General features: G+C 41.0%; 1 protein-coding gene across 5 annotated transcripts in view; it reads left to right on the forward strand.

The window, feature by feature from the left end:
* Window positions 1-17,920, forward strand: part of LOC129324228 (actin, aortic smooth muscle) — a 34,565-nt gene extending 16,645 nt beyond the window's left edge. For 4 of the 5 annotated variants that reach the window (XM_054971363.1, XM_054971365.1, XM_054971364.1 and 1 more), the window contains 5 exons: window positions 2,450-2,534; window positions 5,968-6,129; window positions 7,725-7,916; window positions 11,640-11,821; window positions 17,777-17,920. In XM_054971363.1, the coding sequence (XP_054827338.1) occupies window positions 2,450-2,534; window positions 5,968-6,129; window positions 7,725-7,916; window positions 11,640-11,821; window positions 17,777-17,920 (765 nt within the window). The remainder of the gene's footprint in view (window positions 1-2,449; window positions 2,535-5,967; window positions 6,130-7,724; window positions 7,917-11,639; window positions 11,822-17,776) is intronic. The other variant, XM_054971366.1, reaches the window with a different exon arrangement.
* Window positions 17,921-21,252: the final 3,332 nt, after the last annotated feature.

Below are 21,252 nucleotides of genomic sequence, written 5' to 3' on the forward strand. Positions count from 1 at the left end.
AGTGCAGTCTTCTGGGGTGAAATGCCCTTCTCTCTGCTGCTGCTCAGCGGCAGGGAGAGGGGCATTTCACCCCCCGACTCAGCTGCTTGTCAGGGAAATCCCTGACAAGCGGCTGAGTGCAGCCTGCCAGGGAGCGTTCTTCCCTTCAAACTCTCCCCCGCTTCCTCCAGCCAGCTGGAAAGGGCCCTTCCGTGTTTCACCTGGGTCGCAAGGGGTTTCCTCCATGACCCAGATGGAGTTTAAAGGGCTGGTCACAAACCTTGCCAAGCAGCTGATCTGTTTGGTGGGGTTTGAACTCCCCCCCTTGTGGCTTATTTCACCTGATTGGATGGGAAGGAGGGGGTTCCCTCCTCTCTCTTCCATCAAGTGAAATATGCGGGGGAGTGGGATAGTTTGTCAGTGTGCTCCGAATCTTTATGGAGCACACTGAAGTGGGTCAAACAAGGGATTCCTGAAGTGGCTTGCCACTTCAGGAATCCCTTATGTCCAACTCTTTTTTTCTGCTTCAGGTTTCCCAAAACGGGAAACCTGAATTATTTTTTTTGCATACCCCTAGTCCTTGCCCATTATTTATCTCAAACATCTGGTATTTATAGATGTAATGTTTCTGAATACAGAGGTTCCATTTAGCTAGCATAACATTGATATCTTCCAAAATTTGTGAGACACCATCTAAACTCATAGTGATTTCACATCTTGTGGCAGTTAATGTAATAATTTGGCTGTGTATTATATGAAGTAGTATTTCCTTTAATGTGTCCTGAACCTACTGCCAATAAGTTTCATGGGTGATCTTAACCTTCAGTGAACGAATGAAGCTTTAGTGTTCTAGAGATGAAAAATGTCTCTTTATCTTCTCTTATCTAAAATTGAAACTAGATCCAGATAAGATCGAAGTGATGCTGGTTAACAAAGCTGAAGCTCTAGAGTAGTTTTTCTTTGCTACTTAGGATGGAGTGAATAGACTCTCTTAAGAGTCTAGGGACCCATTCCTGTTGTTTGAAAAATGGGTTAATATGGTAGTTTTTAAAAACATTTTTTCCTTCTTGGGGTCTGCTAGCTGTGCTGACCCAAGAGTCCATAACCCTAAGATTCAGATTAACTTTAATATTAAGCTTACGCTCTTTAGGCATAGAGTAATGTACTCTATGCAGGGCTGCCCTTGAAGATAACTCAGGGCCAAGCTATAAGTGACTAATGACACTTGCCTGGCAAGTGAACAGACTGTATTCCTCCTTGTTCACTTGCCACTCACTTGTGCTCCACTTGATCAAGTGGAGCACAAGTGAATGGCAAGTGAACAGGGAGGAATACACTTGAGTCTGTTCACTTGCCAGGCAAGTGTCATTCGTCACTTGTAGCTTGGCCCTCAGAAACTAAACTGGTTCAAAATGCAGCAGCATTCCTTTTGATGGGAGATCACTGGTATAGTCACATTACTGCTCTCACAAAACATCTACTTGGACTATCTATTTGTTTCTACACTGTTCATATCATGCGTTTACTCCCACCTATCATGCTTTTACTTGTACCTAGCCATCTCTTTTCTAGTTCATCCCTCCAAAAGGAAAGATGTGGGCAGTCTGGATACTGGTAACCAATATATGAGCCTATATGATCCAAAGGATGGATCAAATTAATAACAGATTCCAGTAAAGTTTCCATAGAGTCATTGTTGACCATTGTTGTTCCATGGTGATATCTATAATAGTACTAACACTGAATGCTGTGTTCAAATTACTCTAAAGACATACTTCCATTTCAGAAGGTCTTGGATTAACAAAGGATTTATTAGTGACAATGGGTTGGATCAAAACTACAGTTGATGGAAGGAAACTAATCAGGAGAACTTAGGTGGGCAAATCCTCAACAATTCGCACAGTGCTATAGTATTTAGGTCCCATAGCTATTTTCACAAATTCTTATAATACTAAATGTATATTAGCCCTTCTGTGAGCAGGAAATGACTTCTACTTATGCAAGGACATCATGGGATCACATGTGCTTTCCAGGTTGACTCCCAACCCAAACAGCAGACCAACAGAAGGAATTGGCATTTCATATTTGATGAGACAACATTGATTTACAGATTTTACACAAGATGGAGCTTTTGCAGTGTTCTTCATGATTGCATAGAAGCACATCTTCCAGTTCAAAGGCATACTTTAGTGTAAAAGTTAATGAAATGTTTGCAGAATCAGGAAACAGAGATGAAGGTCTGGGTCTATTCACATCTAGAGTGAATTACCTTAACATGCAAACATCTAATTAAAGACTATTTCTTTTGGAAATTATAGATGCTTTCACAATTTGATTAAAGTTATAATATTGTTGGGAAAATAGTTATCTGTTGTACTCCTGTAATCAGGTAATAAAGCCTGCAGTTTTTTTTCTTTTCATGGGCTGCTTCTGCTTAGAGATATTAAGACCCTCTCCTTCTTATATACAGATCATGTTTGAAACATTTAATGTTCCAGCAATGTATGTAGCCATTCAGGCAGTTCTCTCTCTGTATGCATCTGGCCGAACTACTGGTTAGTATTTCTTGGTGTCTTTATTACAATTTTTTGTTTATGTATTCATTTAATGTACCCCCCAGCAATACACATATATCATATATTATGTCTAATTAATTAAGCAAATAATTCCATTTGAATTTGTTGCATTTACAATATGGAGGAATAAGCTGTATGTTCAGTATGTGTGAGTTGAAGGAGTTTTGCAGAAATGTGGATGTGAACACAGCTATTGCTACCATATTGCTCTGCATCTTCTCTGCCTGTGTGAAACAGAGTCTATGCCTGAGGGAACACAGCTATAGCAGAAGCATACACATGCATCCTCCAGTTTTCATACAGTAGCATGTCAAATACGAACATAAGAGTAACCATGCTGGATCAGATCAAAAGTCTATCTAGTTCAGCATTCTGTTTTCAATAGGGCCAGTAAGAGAGACATATCTGGCACTGGGCAGGGTCAAAATGTTTGTATTATTCTGTTGTTATCCTCTTTTTTGCCATTTCACAAGATTTATGCCTGTTTAACAATGCCATGGGAGGGAAGGTATCATTGTATAGTCAGATCTTGGAAGCTAAGCAGGGTAAGTACTTGAATGGACAACCACCAAAGAAGACTCTGTGGTGGAAGGCAATGGCAAACTATCTCTGCTTCTCACTGGCTTTGACAGCCCCTTGCTGAGGTCACCATCAATTGGTTTCAATTTGACAAGCACATAGATACATAACAATACCAGTTAGATGTCTGATTTGCCTTGTGTAATGCATATATTTTACTCTTTGAATATCAGACTGACCCTTCACCTTATCCCTATCTGCACTATGTGCTGATCATGTCTATGAAATGTTGTCTCTTAATATCTTTGCCCCTATTATAAAAGTACTGAACAGGTTTTTTTTGGAAAACTAAGAGCCAGAAAGTTTGTTTTTAGGTGTCTGTGTTCTCCTATTTTAACTGTGGGGTGTTTAAATAGGAGTGAACTGGGAAGTAAAAAGGGCCCTGGCGCAACCCAAGCCGAGTAGCCCCTACTGCAGTGCTACAGGCCAGTGATGCAGGGGTCATTAAGCTCAGCAGTGCACTCTTCACTTCCTCCTGAAAATTGGCAGCATGTGGGAAAAGACAACTGGTAAAGTGACTCTAGTTACTATTGCTGATGAGAGGTCTGAGCCAAGTAGGGTTGCCAGCTCTAGGTTGGGAAATTCCTAAAGATTTGGGTGCGGAGCCCTTGGGAAAGTGGGGTCTGGGGAGGGGAGGGACCACAGCAGAGTACTATGCCATAAAGTCCTCCGACTGAAGCAGTCATTTTCTTTGGGGACACTGATCTCTGTAGCCTGGAGGTCACTTGTAATGCTGGAAGAACTCCAGGCCCCTGCTTGGATGTTGACAACCATAGAGCCAGGTGGCTCTGAGGCTCTAACAGTTGCTAGAGTTTGATTGTGTTTGCTCTTGGCCACCAGAGGTCCTTTAGAGCAGTAGCCACCAGGAAATTTCCTTGTAAATTAAATGGCCAGTTGGCCCTGGTAGCATTTTTTAAAAAGAGGTTGTTCCTTGGTGGGTACAGGAGGAGTGACCCTTCTGGGAATGGTTGATATAAGCAGGGTTCAAAGCCAAAGCCATGTTTTCTCCATGTTGGCTGCCATCCTAGAGAGCTTCGAGTAATCCTAGCCACATTCTCATAGCTCTGCTTCTTCAATAACTTAATAGAGAGCCAAAAATTATGGGATTCAGGAGAACTGAAATTCTGCATTTTGATAGGCTGGTAAGTGGATCTTTTTTAAGACAAGGAGAGAAAACGTTAAAATAGCCAATGAGAAAGTTAATTAAACACAGGGAATAAGGGAATAAAACAGATGACTGGAAATCATGCAACTTGTTCCACTAATAAAATGCAAATGTCATGCATGCGCTGTCTCAGTTTGACTCAGGGTCTTGCAAGGAAGGAAGAGGGTGTTTAACTATTCAGCCTCCACTCTTCTGTCATTTGAACTAGGGATCCCTGTTTTGTTGTTAGTATTTTAAAAGGGAAAATAATGCTTTAAAAGATTGTTTCTGTGTTAAAATTCTAATAATAAATTAGGGAGTTTATTTTGAATAGCAAAACTGAGTGGAAGTTTACTGGTTAAACACTATCTCCCTTCCCTGCAAGGCTCTGTGGCAAATTGTGGCTACACAGACCTACAATCTCCTTTTTATGGACAGTACGTGATATGTGATTCATGTCTGGGCTGTTTGTTTAATGGGTGGAGAATGTGGCACATTTTCAGCTAGGCAGGAAAAAAAGTTCTTCTTAAAAAAAAATAGCATATATTCAATTAGACTAGGAAAGAAATGCCCAAGTGTTAAACTCAGCAAATTTAACCAATTCACGGATCAGTGAATAGAAAAGAGGAAAGACTTGAGGGGCTTTAGTTTAAAAATGACCACACCTACAATGACAATTAAAGAAACAAATACAAAATAAGGCAAAATGTTCTACAGCTAAAGTTCACTGTTTCATTACAGAAACAGCACAATACATTTCACTGTTCACTGTTTCATTACAGAAACAATACAATACATTTTGCTTGCTAGGGTTAGGGAGTGCTTATCTCATGTCTTAAAACAGTGGTTCTCAACCTTTTTGAATATGAGGACCCCTTTTTAACATAAAAAAATACATTGGTCACCCACATGGTAGTAATCCTACTAATAGGATCAATTGATTGAGAAAATACATAATGACAAAAAATTACTATGAATTCAGTAGCATTTTAAAATATATGTGTATTTAATTAGTCACAACAACATCTATATAAATCTGAAAACCAGTAATACATATATGTGCAAGACATATTATTTATTCAGTATAGAGGAGATACCTTAGCTTATTTATTTATTAAAAAGGGCTCCTTATACTCAATACCCAATAACTCCATGGTCCTCCAGGTATGACCAGCCCACAAGCTGGGAACCACTGTGTTAAAACACAAATTCTTGACATATTTACTGTTGTTGCATTACAATCCCATGTTCTGAGATGGTTACATAAAGAATAACTGCTGTGTTTTGCCCCATTAAAAGTCTCCATTTTGGTGGCAAAATCTATATGTTTGTACATCAGCATTTAGGATTTTTTGCAAATTATTCAGGATCCTTTTGGTTGAAAGGCTCTAGAAATGTAAGATCGTTATCATTAGCATCTGTTCAAAGAGAACAATGCCATGCAATTTCTGACTCTTTCATGTTTTTGCAGAAGGCAGTTGCTTCTTTGTATAGGCCAGCAATTTCCCCCTTGCAGCAGGAGAGTTTCATTTAGAAGGGAGACAATAGAGATTGTCATTTGTAGCCTCTCCTTTCAAACCCCTTTGTTGTCAAAGTATTTAATTTAGCAGATGGATAGATTGGGAGGGTGTGGCAGGCCAAGAACTCTAGCGAAGAACGCTAATACTTTTCACTTTGCCTCTCTCCTAGGAATAGTTCTGGATTCTGGGGATGGTGTCACACATAATGTACCCATCTATGAAGGTTATGCCTTGCCTCATGCTATCATGAGACTCGACCTGGCTGGCAGAGATCTTACTGACTATCTTATGAAAATACTGACAGAAAGAGGATATTCTTTTGTTACTACTGGTAATCAGCATGTTTTCTATAGCCATTGTGCTTACTTTGTAAAAACTACTTTTATTCTGCTATAGTATGTCAGGTAAGCATCATATCTCTGAATCAAAATGCTCTCAGTGTTGCATACTGAATGATCTACACAAACAAGATGTCATTCAAAAATCTACATTGTCCAGGCATGGAATATTTGAGTTTTTTTCCAAAACCTGGTTGTGAACTTCAGACTTTCAGGTCATATCTTCCATTTGCATGCATCAGCTTGGTCCACAACTGCCAAATTGTAATTGTGACATCAGAGCAATTTAGCCAGTGACATCAAGAGGGATGGAGCAGGCTAAGAAACAAAGTTTATGGGAGAAAAAAAAATAAGGCCATCAGAAGCCCATAGTTTCATGCATTCTGCAACAGCAAGAAAACTGTGCTTAGATACTCTTACATGTCATGGTTGTGAATGTACCACTGATTGCAGCTTCCAGTGCAAAATCCTATCAAACTCCAGAGAACTCCAATGACACTTTTTAAAAGGGCAAGTTTCTACGTGATAACCAATACCTTTAACTGAGCCTGTAACCGATAGGCAGCTAGTGGAGTGACTTCAGAATGGGAATAATATTTATTCTCCTCCTCGCTCCTCCTGATAATAAATGAGCTGCAGCATTCTGCACTAACTGGAGTTTCTAAGTTTCTATCTCCCTCTTCAATGCACCTTAGGCCATTCCTGCCTATGTCATACATCTCTCTCCCCATTGTTCCAGAGACATTTGCCCCAAACTCTGGTCCTGATGGTTCTACTGGACAATAGCAGGGTGTAAGAGAAGTACATCAGTCCCAAATAGAGATGGGCATGAACAGCAATACGAACCAAAAAAAAGCCGTGAACACCCCAATCTGCTATTCGAGAACAAGCTGTTCGTGAGTCCCCATTCTAAATGAACAGGTGGTCATTGCAAGCTTTGTTCGTTGCTGTTTGTCAAGCCAGACAGTCTGGCACTTGCAATCAATTCCCTTGGCAACTTAGACAGGGATTGTCTGAACTCTGTCTGAACTCCTGCTGTTGCCCTGGAAACCCCAATCTAAGCCCAATTTAGCTTGATAGGCAGGTCTTCCTTTCAAGTGTGGATCTGCAAATTTGTTATAACAAGGGAGCAAAGACCAGGGGGAAGGGGGGCTCCCAGCTCTGACTTTGCAGACAGTGAGGGAGAAACAGTTGCTGTTGGCATTTCGATAGAGTACATTGGAGCTTGAATTTTCTTTGTGTGTGGTGGGATAGGGATCTACCCCTTCAAGTTCCAGGGCTGCTGTCAAGCTCTGGGCCACACTATTATTTATTATTGGTAACTTTCCTGCTGCCTGTTCAGGTAAGGTTTCTGGGAGTGGTGCGGTAGGGATCTTGACTTGGATAATGGCTGGAGGAGCCTGCTGGCCCCCACGAACAGCCAACCACAAACATGTTCGTGAACAGGGCCATGTTCGTGGTTGTTTGTGAGTCCCTGTTCGTGGATGGCAATGAACAATAAACATCATGTTCGTTTTTTTTCCTGTTCGTGCCCATCTCTAGTCCCAAACTCTTCAGCATCTTATACTTTATATTTCTGTACTGTTAGCGGAGCGTGAAATTGTGCGAGACATAAAGGAGAAACTCTGCTATGTGGCTCTGGACTTTGAGAATGAAATGGCTACTGCTGCTTCCTCCTCCTCTCTGGAGAAGAGCTATGAACTTCCTGATGGTCAAGTCATCACTATTGGCAATGAACGTTTTCGATGCCCTGAAACTCTCTTCCAGCCATCATTCATAGGTTGGTATGGGTTTGCTGAACTGAACAAAGTTAAACAAGTTCTTAAACTGTTGTAGGGTTGCCAACTCTGGATTGGGAAATTCTTGGAGATTTGGGGTGAAATCTGGCGAGGTGGGGTTTGCGGGGGAGGGACTTCAGTGGGGTATGATGCCATAGAGTCCACTCTCAAAGCAACCACTTTCTCCTGGAGAACTGATCTATGTTGTCTGGAGATGGCCACCAGACAACTCACCTGAGTGGCTTGCTACTGCATGATTTTTGTACCTGGGCCAGACATTTCCCAGGGAGAGGCTACAAGGGGAGGAGGGAGGGAAAACTGACAGCCAGTGTAGTATAGTGGTTAAGATGTTAGACTAGGATATGAGAGAGACAGGCTCAAATCCCCACTTTGCCTGGAAACTGGCTGGGTGACCTTCAGCCAATCACACACACTCAGCCTTATTGACCTCACAGGGTTGTTGCGATGACAAAATGGAGGAGAAGAGAATGATGAAAGCTGCTTTGGATCCCTATTGAGGAGAAAGCTGGGGTATAAATTAAGTAAATTAATAAATAAAGCTGAAGACTGGGTGGACAGATAAGAGAGGCTGATTTGTGGAGACTGCCATCAGGAATGTTGTGTGGCACCACCATCTGGAAGGCAACCTGTGTGAGTTGCACAAACAGCATTTTAGCAAGTTGCATGGTTATCGCTGCCCAATGAGTCCTCACTCCAGGACAGAAAGGAGGGGAATAGGTAGACCTGGAGGCCAAAATAGCCCTGGAGAGGGTCCTCCCCCTCCCTTTACCTTAAAGAAGCCAAAGTTTGAAGGCTGGCAATACAGTGATTGCTTAGCAAGCTCCACAATGTTCACTGAGATCTCAGAGGATATTCATTTCTTAAAGCTACAGGGGCTGCTTCTGTTTTGGGGCAGGGAGAGAATGACTCCACTTTTTTTTAGATTTCAGATTTTTCTGTAGGTCGGGGACTTTTTCATGTTTCTATAAAGATCTGTCTGGTCTGTTCATGGCTCCAGTGTCTGGATTTATGTATAGATTGGGTCATGTTGAGTATACTGACAACTGGGAACCTTCAAGGACTTGCAGGGTGCATCTCATTTCACTCTCCCCTACTATTTCCTTTTCCCCTTCCCTGAAAGCCCCCATAGCCTCTTCCCTTTCCCTGTCTCCTTCTGTACTTTCCACCCACCAGCCAACCTACCTTTATTCCTCCCCATCTTCAGTTTTCCCTCCTGTCCTAACCCTGGCACCCTCTACTAAAGAAAACTATGGCCCAGTTGCATGGTGTGAGTTGTCAGGCTGAGCTAGGCCCAGTCAAACAATGGGGGGCTTGGAAGGGGTGCCTCATTTCCCTTGTATCACCTTCTCTACATTGTTTCCTTTCCCCCTCTTCTTGGCAACCTTTCTCTGCTTATTTCTCTCTTTCCCATCTACCTACCTATCCATAAACCTTTTATCTGCCCCCCACCTTCAGCTTTACATTATTTATTTAATGGACTTTGGCAGGCCGGGCTCAGTCCTTCAGCCACAGGGCTGGCCTGGGCAGGTGGGGAGCCATTAGCCCACTGGGAGGTATCTTGTTGCTCTTAATGGCCATTATGCCCCTGTCTGTTAGGTAAGATAGGCTGAGAATGTCTTAAGTGGTCCAAGGTCACCTCATGAGTTTCCGTCTAACCCTTGCAGATGCGCTTAAGAGCCTAGGGGTTATATTGGATCCAGTGCTACTACTAGAACAAGTTAAGGCAGCTGCAAAAAATGCCTTTTACAACTTCACTGTAGCCTGGAAGATGGCTTCTTACCTTGACATGGCCGACCTGGCTACCTGGATCTATGCTATGGTAACATCAAGACTTGACTATTGTAATGCACTATACATAGGTCTCCCATCCAAAATAACCAGGAGACTCCAATTGGTGCAAAATGCTACAGTGCGATACTATCAGGAACAAGCAGGAGCATGAACATCACCCCCATTCTGCAGTCACTCCATTGGCTACCTATCAGCTACTGTGCTCAATTCAAGGTATTGGTTATCACATACAAAGTTCTTCTCAGCCTTGGCCCGGCATACCTCCGGGACTGCCTCCCTCCCTATGTTCCTCCACAGCAGCTTTGCTCATCTGAACAGGGCCTCCTGCAGGTGCCACCTTGCACATGGGTGAAATCAACAGCAGCATGTACCTGGGTTTTCTTCGTGGTGGCCCCTACCCTGTGGAATGGCCTGCTTGAGGAGGTCAGGAGAGCCCCCACTCTCCTAGCTTTCCGCAAACAATGCAAAACCAAATTATTCAAAAAGGCTTTTGTATTGTAAGGAGGGGCTCTCAGATGCTTAGCTAGACTTAGATGCTTAGACCATAGACTTTACCACTGTGTTGCCTTATGTATTACCTGTTGTCTTAAATATGTGTTCCTATGAGCTACTTGTACATGTGGTCTAATGTCAGCCCTAGAATTGCTTATGTTCTTCATCTCTGTATTGGATTCTTACTAATTCTATGTCTTTGTAAAATTGTGTTTATTTACCCTATGTCATTGTTTATGGAAATGTCCTTGAAATTGACTGTACTAATCACACTGTGTAATCCGCCTTGAGTCTCAGTGAGAAAGGTGGACTATAAATGACATAAATAAATAAAATAAAATAGGGGTTTGATGTCCCATTCTGAAACTCTAACCACTATACAATATTCAATATTGTAGGGCAGCTACTGTTGAACAGTAGCAAGCAGCCAAGCCAAGGTGAGTCATGCTAGTTGAGTGGAATCAAGTCATCCCGTGGTTGCTGCCAGGCCTGGCCTTGATGAGTCCTCTCTCAAAGGCCAAAGAAGCCCTAGAAAAGGCCCTGTCCTCTCCTCCTGCCTTTTAATGGCAGAAACCAAGCCTGGAATGCTGACAAAATTTGTGGTTGCCTAGCAATGGGCACTAAGCTTAAAGCTACAGGCTCTTCAAACCTGGGACATTTTTCAGGTTTGTAGAAAGATTTGACTTGTCTGTTCATGATGACTCCAGTCTTTGGATTTAAGTATCCTCAGATCTGAATGAGCTGAAAATTAGATATATTGATCGGGGTAGACCACATTTAGAGTCTGCCACTTAGGGAAGAGAATCAAGCTTTGGAATGAGTTTCTATTGAGGACATGCATAGTTGTACAGCAACCACAGAATGTATATTTTTTCACATGAATTTAATGTATGAAGCCTATTTTTGACACTGTGGAAGATGTAAGAAAACTTTGCAATTGTATACTCCCATTTACTGCAATAGCAGCTGTTATGCAAGTTAGACTTCTCGTCTTGATAACATTTATGAAGGAATGCTTTTTTCCAGTTAGTACTTAGTGTATATAATTTCTGATTGTTCCTTGTTTAGCAGAATTAACGGAAGCTATGGAATACATAAACTCATAAAGCTGCCTTATACGGACACAGACTGTTGGTCTACCAAGGCCATTATCATCTGCTATGACAGGCAGTAACTATCCAGGGTTTCAGGCAAAAGTGCTTTACATTACCTACTACCTAGTTCTTTTTGTATATGGAGATTATAGGGATAGAATCTGGCAGCTTCTGAATGCAAGAGGTGTCTTCACCTCTGAGCAACAGAACTTCCTGTATACCTGTATTCATTTTCTATTCCACTTTAACTATCAAAGAAAAAGGATAGAAGTGACTTGCTGAAAAAACATTCGATTACTAAGTTCCTATGACCTTGCCTTCTTTCAGGGATGGAGTCTGCTGGTGTCCATGAAACAACTTACAATAGCATCATGAAATGTGATATTGACATCCGTAAAGATCTTTATGCCAATAATGTGTTATCGGGTGGAACTACCATGTACCCTGGCATTGGTGATCGAATGCAGAAGGAGATTACAGCTTTAGCTCCAAGTACTATGAAGATTAAGGTATCATTGCTAATACTGATTTAAGATACCATGAACAGACAAGGCCAATTCCATAATGGGATGTTCCTGAGATTTTTCACAAGTTTTATGCAGCTTTCCACTCAAAATTATTTAATTACTCAGTTTAAAAGGAGAACAGGTGCATCAATGACTGTTGAGGATGATACCTAATAATGGGAATTCATGTTCAGGTGCTTGAGCCAAGTAAGCCCTGGCTGACTCCTTCATCATGACCTTCCACTCAGGAACAAAGTGATAGATGGCATGATCTAGCAAGACAGTTCTTATGTGACTTTGATTAGATGTCAATGTGAGAATTCTGAATGGGCTTTATGACAATAGTGCATGAGCAATAACCCCTCCACAGAGATGGAGGTTGGATCATTGTTATCGAAGACACAGTTGAACAAGACATTGAGCAGATTTGACTGGCTCTCTCATCTCTTTTCATTTCTATGAATAGCAACCTCCCCTGTGTTGTTTCCTCAGTGGAAATTGTTGTCCCCCCCATTCCGACCCAGGGAAGTTTCATGTTTTCCCCACCAGGGCAAAGAGAAAGTCCAGGAGGACAATTTACAACAGGAAAAATACTTGGAGAGGAAAAGTTTTAAAAGTCTTCTCCAGTGCTATAGTTTCAGTCCAGTTCTGTCATAAGAATATGAGTAGTGCCTGCTGAATCAGACCAGTGGTCCATCTAGTCCAACATCCTGTTTCACACAGCAGCCAACCAGTTGCCTTGAAGGGCAAAACAAGCATAGGGAGTGGACCAAGACCTGCTGCCACTTCCTTGTACTGGTATCCAGAAGTCTGCTGCTTCTGTGGCCATCACTACCTCCACTGGCAGTGAATTGCACAGTTTGTTTCTTGAGAAAAGAAGTATTTCCTTTTGTCTGTCCTGAACCTATTTCCTCTTGCAGTATTATTTACAGAAATTTAAGATGTCCAGTCATGGATCTCCAACATATTGTTTAGTTGTGCCCTGAAACATCTTCAATGAGGTAAAGCACCAAGGCAATACATGTAAGGTAGAGTCAGAAGGAGAATGCAGGTTGATATGAGAAGAGTTTATGAAGAGAAATAGGTCAAAAGGAGTCAGAGCAGGCCTACAGTGAGTGGGGAATCTCACTTTATATATGACCCAGTTGATGTGTACTACTAGTATATGACAAAGGTTTTGCATGTGATGGCTATCAACCTACAAAGTAGGTTATGAAACCTACTTTGACTTATGAAAGCTACTTTGACTTATGAAAGCTTATTCCCTGAACAATTTTGTTGGTCTTTAAGGTGCTTCAGGACTTGAATTTTGTTCTCTAAATGGGAGACGTAGGTTAGAGAACACCAGATAGTCTACTTATCGGCACTTGCTAAAACACATTCCCCTTGTAGTTTTAACAGTGGTCACACAACCTACATATATAATCTAGATAAAAAGCAGTGTTTGGTGTTGACTGAAGGTGTCTGTAATACCTTGTCTCATAACTGTATAACATGTTTCAGGTTAATGGCTACTTAGTACTAATTTTAGAGTAGCAAATGTTCATCATTTATTAAAAAATAAAACATATCTTTCTGGGGTTATCACACATCTTTCAGGATAAGCAACAGTAAAGGTGCAACAGATGCTGTCCTGACACTGATAACATTGCTTTCTAGTCTAATTTGTGTCTACAAAAAAGATATCACACGTTTATGTAGAACAGCAAGATTCAGGTCCTGGACCCGAAACTTGCTCTTCTGCTGCAGGTCAGTATGGCTACCCACAAGCAATATCACAAAAATATACAGTGAATTGATTCGGTTTTGTTTTCTCGACCATGTCGGACACTCCTCTCCGCAGGTCCGGGAGGAAGTGCCCGAGCAGCCTGACCGGGCGGCTGACCTGCAAAGGTTAGCCCCCAAGACTCCCATTGAGGGTGTCAGGGTCCGGAGCGCGATGGGAAGAACCCCCCGAAATCGATGTGGGGGGTAAATTGCCCATTTGCTCCTATGGAGGCCGGCAGACTTGCGCAGCACTTTGTGTGCTGCCGGGCCATGGAGAACGGCAAAAAGCAGATCTAAGGTGAAAACCTGTAAGTAGCGAATCCCTTCTGTTACTACAAGCGTATGCAAAGGATTGGTGGGATTTGAAGCTAAGAAGGCTCGGATTTCTTCCCCCTCACTGAGTATCGAAACTTGGCTGGTGGATTCCCCCCCCCTAAGATGGCGACGAAAAAGCAGAGCCCCGCTATTGGCAAATCTATCTCGGCTGCTTTGCAGGGGAAAGGAGAGTCTCTGGAGGAGCTAGTAAAGCGGTCGGTCATCGAAGCAATAAAGCCCTTTGTTGACAAGTTAAACGAAACTGATCAAAGGGTTGGCTTAATTGAGAGTGAAGTGAAAACCATTAAGGAAGCAGTGGGGGGGGGGTGGAAAAGTCTGCTCGGGAAAATGCAGCATTCATGAGGGCAACAAACAAAGACCTAAAGCTGTTGGAGAACCAACTGATCGGGTTGCAAGTGGACTGTGCTCAGACAATATTGCGTCTCCAGAATGTGAAGGAGGAGGAAAATGGGAATCTGGTGTCGGAACTTTTGGCGATACTCGCGAAGGCAACTAAAGAAGAGTTAAAAAGCGCCATTTTGGAAGTCCGTTGGGCTTCTTCAAAATATGCAACGAAGCGTCAGCTGCTGCGCGAGATTATTATTGACTTTTCATCTAAGAAGATCCGGGACACCATCCTATATAATTCATACAATGCGGACTTGGACTTTCTGGGCAATAAGGTTAAGATATTGAAGGACGTTCCATTTTTAGCTCGGAAAAGAAGAATTAAATATAAAAGGTTTGCAGCTCTTCTGAGGAAACGTGAAATAAAGTACAAATGGTTATTTCCGGAAGGTATTTGGTTTAGCTACAAAGATCAAGCTCACAAGATAACATCAGAAGATCAGCTAAGGGACTTTGTGTCTAAACACCAAGATTTTCAGCAAGAAGAAGAGGATTTCAAGCCTGAAGGGGGAGGGGAGGAGGGAACGAGCACAGTGACTGTAGCTGTTCAGAGAGAATTGCGACCGAGACCCAGAGGGGGCAAGAAGACCTAATCCTGATTGTAGTTTGTATTTTATAAGATCTACCAATCTAACAGCATTTTACAAAGTTCTAATGTTAAATAATTGCAGTATGAAGGGAATGCATTACTTGTAGATGTAGTGTTTGTGTTGTTGTGTGTTGTTTCTTCCCCTTCTTCCTGTTCCCATTTTTTCCCTTTTGTAGTACTAGTAATTAAAAAATAAAAAAACTTCCAAAAAAACCAAAACAAAAATATACAGTGAATTATTTAAATATATGGTGACAGCAGCTAGAGTAATATTTGCAACAACATGGAAGAGTGAAATGCCCAGACCTGAAGGAATGGAAAAATAAACTAAATGAATATGTGACAATGGCAAAACTAACTTCTTTTATACATAATAAATCGACTTCAGAATTTCAAGAAAAATGGCAAGTTTTTTCAATTATACAGCTGAAACTCAAGAACAAAATTAAATTAAAAAAGAAAGAGTTAGGTAATATATGTTTATAATAAAAAGGTTATTAGATAGGAAGCTAGACGGAAAAGACAGAATTACGATATTTTAATAAAAGTGTAATATTAAAAATAAAATTTAAGTAAGCTCTATATAAATGTATGATTATGAATATAAATGATTATACTTTATATTTTATGTTTGTAAATTGAAATTTTTAAAAAAGGCTATCCACTTGAAACTAAATATATTTATGTAAAAGCTGACTGTCATAGCTTATCAAGAATATAAGCAACCAAATATTGATATCTGTTGAGCATGACTATACTGTGGCCTATGCATATTTAGCGCACATTAAAATGCAAAATCTGGAAACTGAAACACAGTGGACTTCCTTAAAATGTCTGCTTTCAAGGAACATTATGGATAGAAAATTTTACAGAGAGGTTTTCTACAGAAGTGATGGACATTGATTTAATGGTCTCTATCCTCACCTCCATAAGGAAAAAGGTATCTCTTTTATATTGTTAGACTTTATTGTAATATTTACTACCACTTAGAAAGTGCTGCAAATCAGTTGATTGTGGATCTTGTAAGTGTTAGCATTATATGTTTAACAAGTGTAGTCTATTATTTTTAGTTAATTAAGCTAAATTGTTGACCATTCCCTAGAATCTTTCTTTGTGAGCTCCTTCATGCCGTATTAAAATTATCAGTGTGTTGAGGACATGTAGCTACACCTCTTGCTACCATCCTGCTAAGAGTCTGCAGTTAATCAATGGTAATTATGTTCACTTGGTGACTTATGTTAGAGATTTATGGTATTTTATATATTTTAGTTTAGCAGCTTAGCAGAGTAACATATAGCAGAATAATTTAGTCAGAAGCATTTAAACCCTCACAAACGTGCATTAATTAATCCTCAGACAAAATTCATAGAAAGATAGAACTTACAGTTTATTGTAGCAGATTTCTCCATAGCAACATCTTCTAGTAATATCAAGGGAAAGAACCTATCTATAGAGTTACATTCTCTAAGCTAATACCACGGCCTGAAAATATAGGCAGCGAGGCTGGAAGAGGGTTTGTGGACAAAGAGAAGGGCTCCATGAGGAGCATGGTGGCTTTACATCTTTCTCTTGGAAGAGCATGAGGGAAGGTGTGAAATCTCCCAAGAAGCACAGATGCAAGAGAGGAGGAGTCAGTAGGCGTTCCCACCTTAGACAAGAGAGTGGCAGATTGCTAGACTTATACATTATATTCAAAGAGACATGCAGCGCCCCCCAGTGTCCAAAGGCAGGCTGAGTCGCCTATTCCAACAACTTACCCTAGTTCAGAGCTAAATGTGGGCAAGCTGAATGTATCTGGATTCAGGCAACACAGGAGTACTGTTGTTCAGCTAGTCAGCTGACCTGGGGAATGTCAAATTGAATGACATCTAACCTTGCTTTATTATTCTTCAGCAGGGCTTTTTTTCTGGGAAAAGAGGTGGTGGAACTCATTGGGTTGCCCTCAGAGAAAATGGTCACATGGCTGGTGGCCCCGCCCCCTGATCTCCAGACAGAGGGGAGTTTAGATTGCCCTCAGCGCTGAGGAGCGGCGCGGAGGGCAATCTAAACTCCCCTCTGTCTGGAGATCAGGGGGCGGGGCCACCAGCCATGTGACCATTTTCAAGAGGTTCTGGAACTCCGTTCCCCCACGTTCCTCCTGAAAAAAAGCCCTGTTCTTCAGGTATAGAATCAGTGGGCTATGTTTTAACAGAACTTTGTCACTGGCAGTAATTGATGGCCTAGGATCTGCGTGGGCACTTTGTTGTTTTCTGGGCACAATTCAGAGTGGTGATTTTAACCATTTAAGACCATAAATGGCCTTGGTCCAACATACCTCAAATGGCCACCTTTCCCCATACATCCCATTGTAATTGCTATGATCAATAAAGAGTGGTCTCTTAGTGATACTTCCCATGTAATCAGAGAAATTCCCTGTTATTTTGGAATCCCTGACCTTTGTATAGCTGCACCAAACCACAAGTCCAATCTTTATAAGAATGTTCCTAGCTGGACTATATGTTCACCTGAGCTAAGAAGATTAGGATATGAGAATTTTTTTTATAATTTCTCTTTAGACTTAATTGTGGACTACAAATTTAACTGAGTCAGTCATTAAAAATGCATGTAAATATAGATAACCCCTATGCAAATGTTACAAAACAGAGTAGAGTTAATGGTATTATTTTACTGATTCACATTTCACTTACTTGCATATTATCTTTTCAATATTACAGATACACAGTGTGGGGTAGTGGACATATTGTGTTATTTATCATTCCAAAGCAAGTGTAAAAGAAAAAAGCAGTCAAATAGAGGTCCTTAGCACGACTGAAAATGACAGATGTCATCACCTAATCTATTTCTTCTTTTTTGCTATATTATTCCTTCCCCACTTCTAGATGATTGCACCACCGGAACGAAAATATTCTGTCTGGATAGGGGGTTCCATATTGGCTTCTCTGTCAACCTTCCAGCAAATGTGGATCAGCAAAGATGAATATGAGGAAGCTGGTCCTTCTATTGTCCATCGCAAGTGCTTTTGAATACAGTTATGAATATGATTTATTTTCAGCAAAACCTCATGGTGTTTCTCCATGCATGGTGTTTCTCCTCCGTAGGGACAATGCATGGTTTAAGGTCCCCCTCCCCCAACTGCTTAAAATTTAATAAATTTTATGTTGAATGAGTAAATTTTGTCATTTCTGGATGCCTCAAATTGGTCTCAGATTCTGCTTTCAAATGATAGAGGCTCTGAAAAATAAAATTATGGCAGCATGCAGTTCAGTAGCTTTTCAAGGACTTCAGATTTCTTTCTTAATTTTATTTGTTTATTTATTTACTTCATTTATACCCCACCTTTCTCCCAATGGAGAGCCAAGACATCTTACATCATTCTCCTACATCTTTTTCTCACAACAAACCCTGTGAGATAGGTTAGGCTGAGAGTGTGTGACTGGCTCAAGGTCACCCACTGAGCTTCCATAGCACAGTGAGGGATTGAACCTGACTTGCCAAGATTCTAGTTCATTACTGTAGCCACAACACTATACTGGCTCAAACTTTTTAAAGCAGTTAAGTATGTATAGAAAGTTCTGAGTAGTGTCAAGGAGCAGATATAATGCTTCATACCTTGTAACAGATGGAAAAACCAAGGCAGCTGTATTTGAAATAAGATGCTCAGTGTTAATACACTGTCCAAGGTACTCCATATAGCTTTCATGGGGATATTTTGTTTTAACTTCATAACTGTTAAGCAAGAATCATGGTGAACCCAGAAGTGATGCTGGGAACAGATCTTCGCTACAGTTTTTAAAGGCAATTAGCAGCCTTGCAAGCTGCCTATCCAGGAGGGAAGATGAGGTGGCATGGTATACCTTATCTTGTCACATCTCAGAAGCTAAACATGGTTGACCCTGGTCAGTACTTGGTTCAGAGACCTCCAAGGAAGACTTGCCCTCTGCAGAGGGAAAGCAATGTCAAACCATCTCTGCTTCTCATTTGCCTTGAAAACCCCTTGCTGGGGTTGCCATAAGTTGGTTGTGACATGACGCATACATATAACCACCCCCATCTATATCAGGGGTGGAATATGCAGGAGGAAATGGTTTAACTAGTTTCGTTAATCAAAACTGATTCCTATCTCCCTTAGCTGTTACCAGCCTTGGAAGGGAAAAAGACAGGAACTTTCTTTTTTTCCCCATCTGGAGTGAATATTGGCCAGAAAGTAGCTTTTTCAAGTGGTGAAACTACATGGAAGAATATGATAGACCTCTTGCACTATAGCCCTGTAGAAACATATAGCTGGGAGGGACTGCAAGGGTCATCAAGTCCAGCCTCCTGCACATTGCAGGAAATTCATAGTTACTACCCCAGCGATCCCTACTCAATGCCCAGAAGAAGGTAAAAAACCCCTCCAATATCCCTTGCCAATCTGACCTGGAGGAAAATTCCTTCCTGACCCCCAAAGCATATAATACCCTGGGCATATAATAAAGGTCCATGAGAGCCAAACACTGACTCATCCCTTCCTGCCCTTCCTCTCACGATCTGCCCAAATTCATACTAAGTCATAGAATCATCGTTTCTCACAGATGACCATCTAGTCTCTGCTTAAAAACCTCCAAAGAAGGAAAGCCCACCATTGCCCAAGGAAGCCTGTTTCACTGAGGAACCGCCCTGTCAGCAAGTTCTCCGTAATATTTAATTTTAACCTGTTGGTTCTGGTCCGACCTTCTGGGGCAACAGAAAACAACTCTGCTTCAAATACTTGAAGAGGGCTATCATATCACCTCTCAGTTGCTTCCCTTCCAAGCTATATACCCAGCTCCTTCAACCTTTCGTCCTGGGATTTGGTCTCCAGACCCCGCACCATCCTCATAGCCCTTCTTTGACCATGTTTCAGCTTCCCTACTGTACTGCTGCCTTTCCCTAAATGTTGAGAAGTGCCTTCACAATCTCTCAGCCACCAAGTAAACATAATTTGGTGTTTTTATGTGGTAATTACCATATTCAAGCCCAGAATTCTAGTCACTATATTACAGCTTAATGTTCCTGCACATCCTTTTATTCTTAAAAAATCGGACATTTAGTGTTTGATATCACCCAGTGATGACTGATTCATGCTGTAAAAACTTCAGAATGGAATTGTCTCCCTTTGCTACTTTCTTATATTAAAAAGGCTCTTGTGGCGAGAGTATACAAAAGAGTCCAAGTCTCCAGACTATCTCATAAACTAGACTAAAACTGGCTGGTATTTCTTTTTCTTTTAACTTTAGGCTAAGTTTCTGTGATTGTAATGGAATATTCATAAATATTGTATTTTCTACGGAGAAGGATGTCAATAAAATATTAACAAAGCCGCAGCATCTGAACTGAAAGCTTGGTTTGGTTAGAGATAAAGAATGAGAAATGGATGAAGGCTGAGCTGTGCGCAACTACCAGGAAGGAACTAGCTGGTAAGTTTAAGAATCATGGGGATGAAAGGAGCACAAAGATTTCAAATATGGATTCAAACAGGCCAATCACATAGTTGGCTTATTGTTAAGTTGTTGTTTTTTTTGCCGTGCAAAGTTGCTGCTGCTTCAGAAGTTTTTTTTTTTCCTCTCTCTTTTTTTTTAATTGATGCATCACTTATTATTACATTTCAATACAGTCATAGTTCTCCTATGATACATCTTTTACCCCTTTTGTAACCCTCCCCCCCGCAAGGTGACCATCCTATAACTACAAATTAAATGTTTAGCCACGAGCACATTTTTTCCAATTTTCCAAATATAGTTGTATTGGCTTCTCCATTATATACCCATTGAAAATATACAGACCATTTCTCTTTTATCTCCTCCATTTTTCCATCCCATGCCTTATCTTTTTTTAAACATTCCAACATATCTGATTGAATATATTCATACAAGTAATCATTCCATCTTTCTAAGGTCCATTTTAACTTCTCCTTCCAACCGTACGCAATCACTGCATGTGCAGCTAGTATCATCGCTTTGAAAATATCCTGGTTTTGTTTCTCAATTCTAGTGTTTCCCAATACACCCATGAATATTAGATCTACATCTATATTGAGGTTGACCTTACATACCAATGCTATTTTCCCCCGTACCTTGTCCCAGAAATCTATGACCTTTGGACACTCCCACCATAGGTGGGAGTACCACCCTTCTTTTGCATTGCAATGCCAGCAGTTAGGTTTCATCCCTTTAAGCATGTATGCCAATTGGGCAGGAGTTCTATACCACTTCATAATAATCTTCCTTTCAAGTTCTCTATACTTTTCTAGCTTAATTGCCTTCAAATTCACCATTAACTTATTAACCTCCTCAGAAGTTATTTGTTTTTCTTTATTCCATTTATTTTTTAGAGTTCT

Source organism: Eublepharis macularius, chromosome 2, assembly GCF_028583425.1.
Source record: "Eublepharis macularius isolate TG4126 chromosome 2, MPM_Emac_v1.0, whole genome shotgun sequence".
NCBI lineage: Eukaryota > Metazoa > Chordata > Lepidosauria > Squamata > Eublepharidae > Eublepharis > Eublepharis macularius.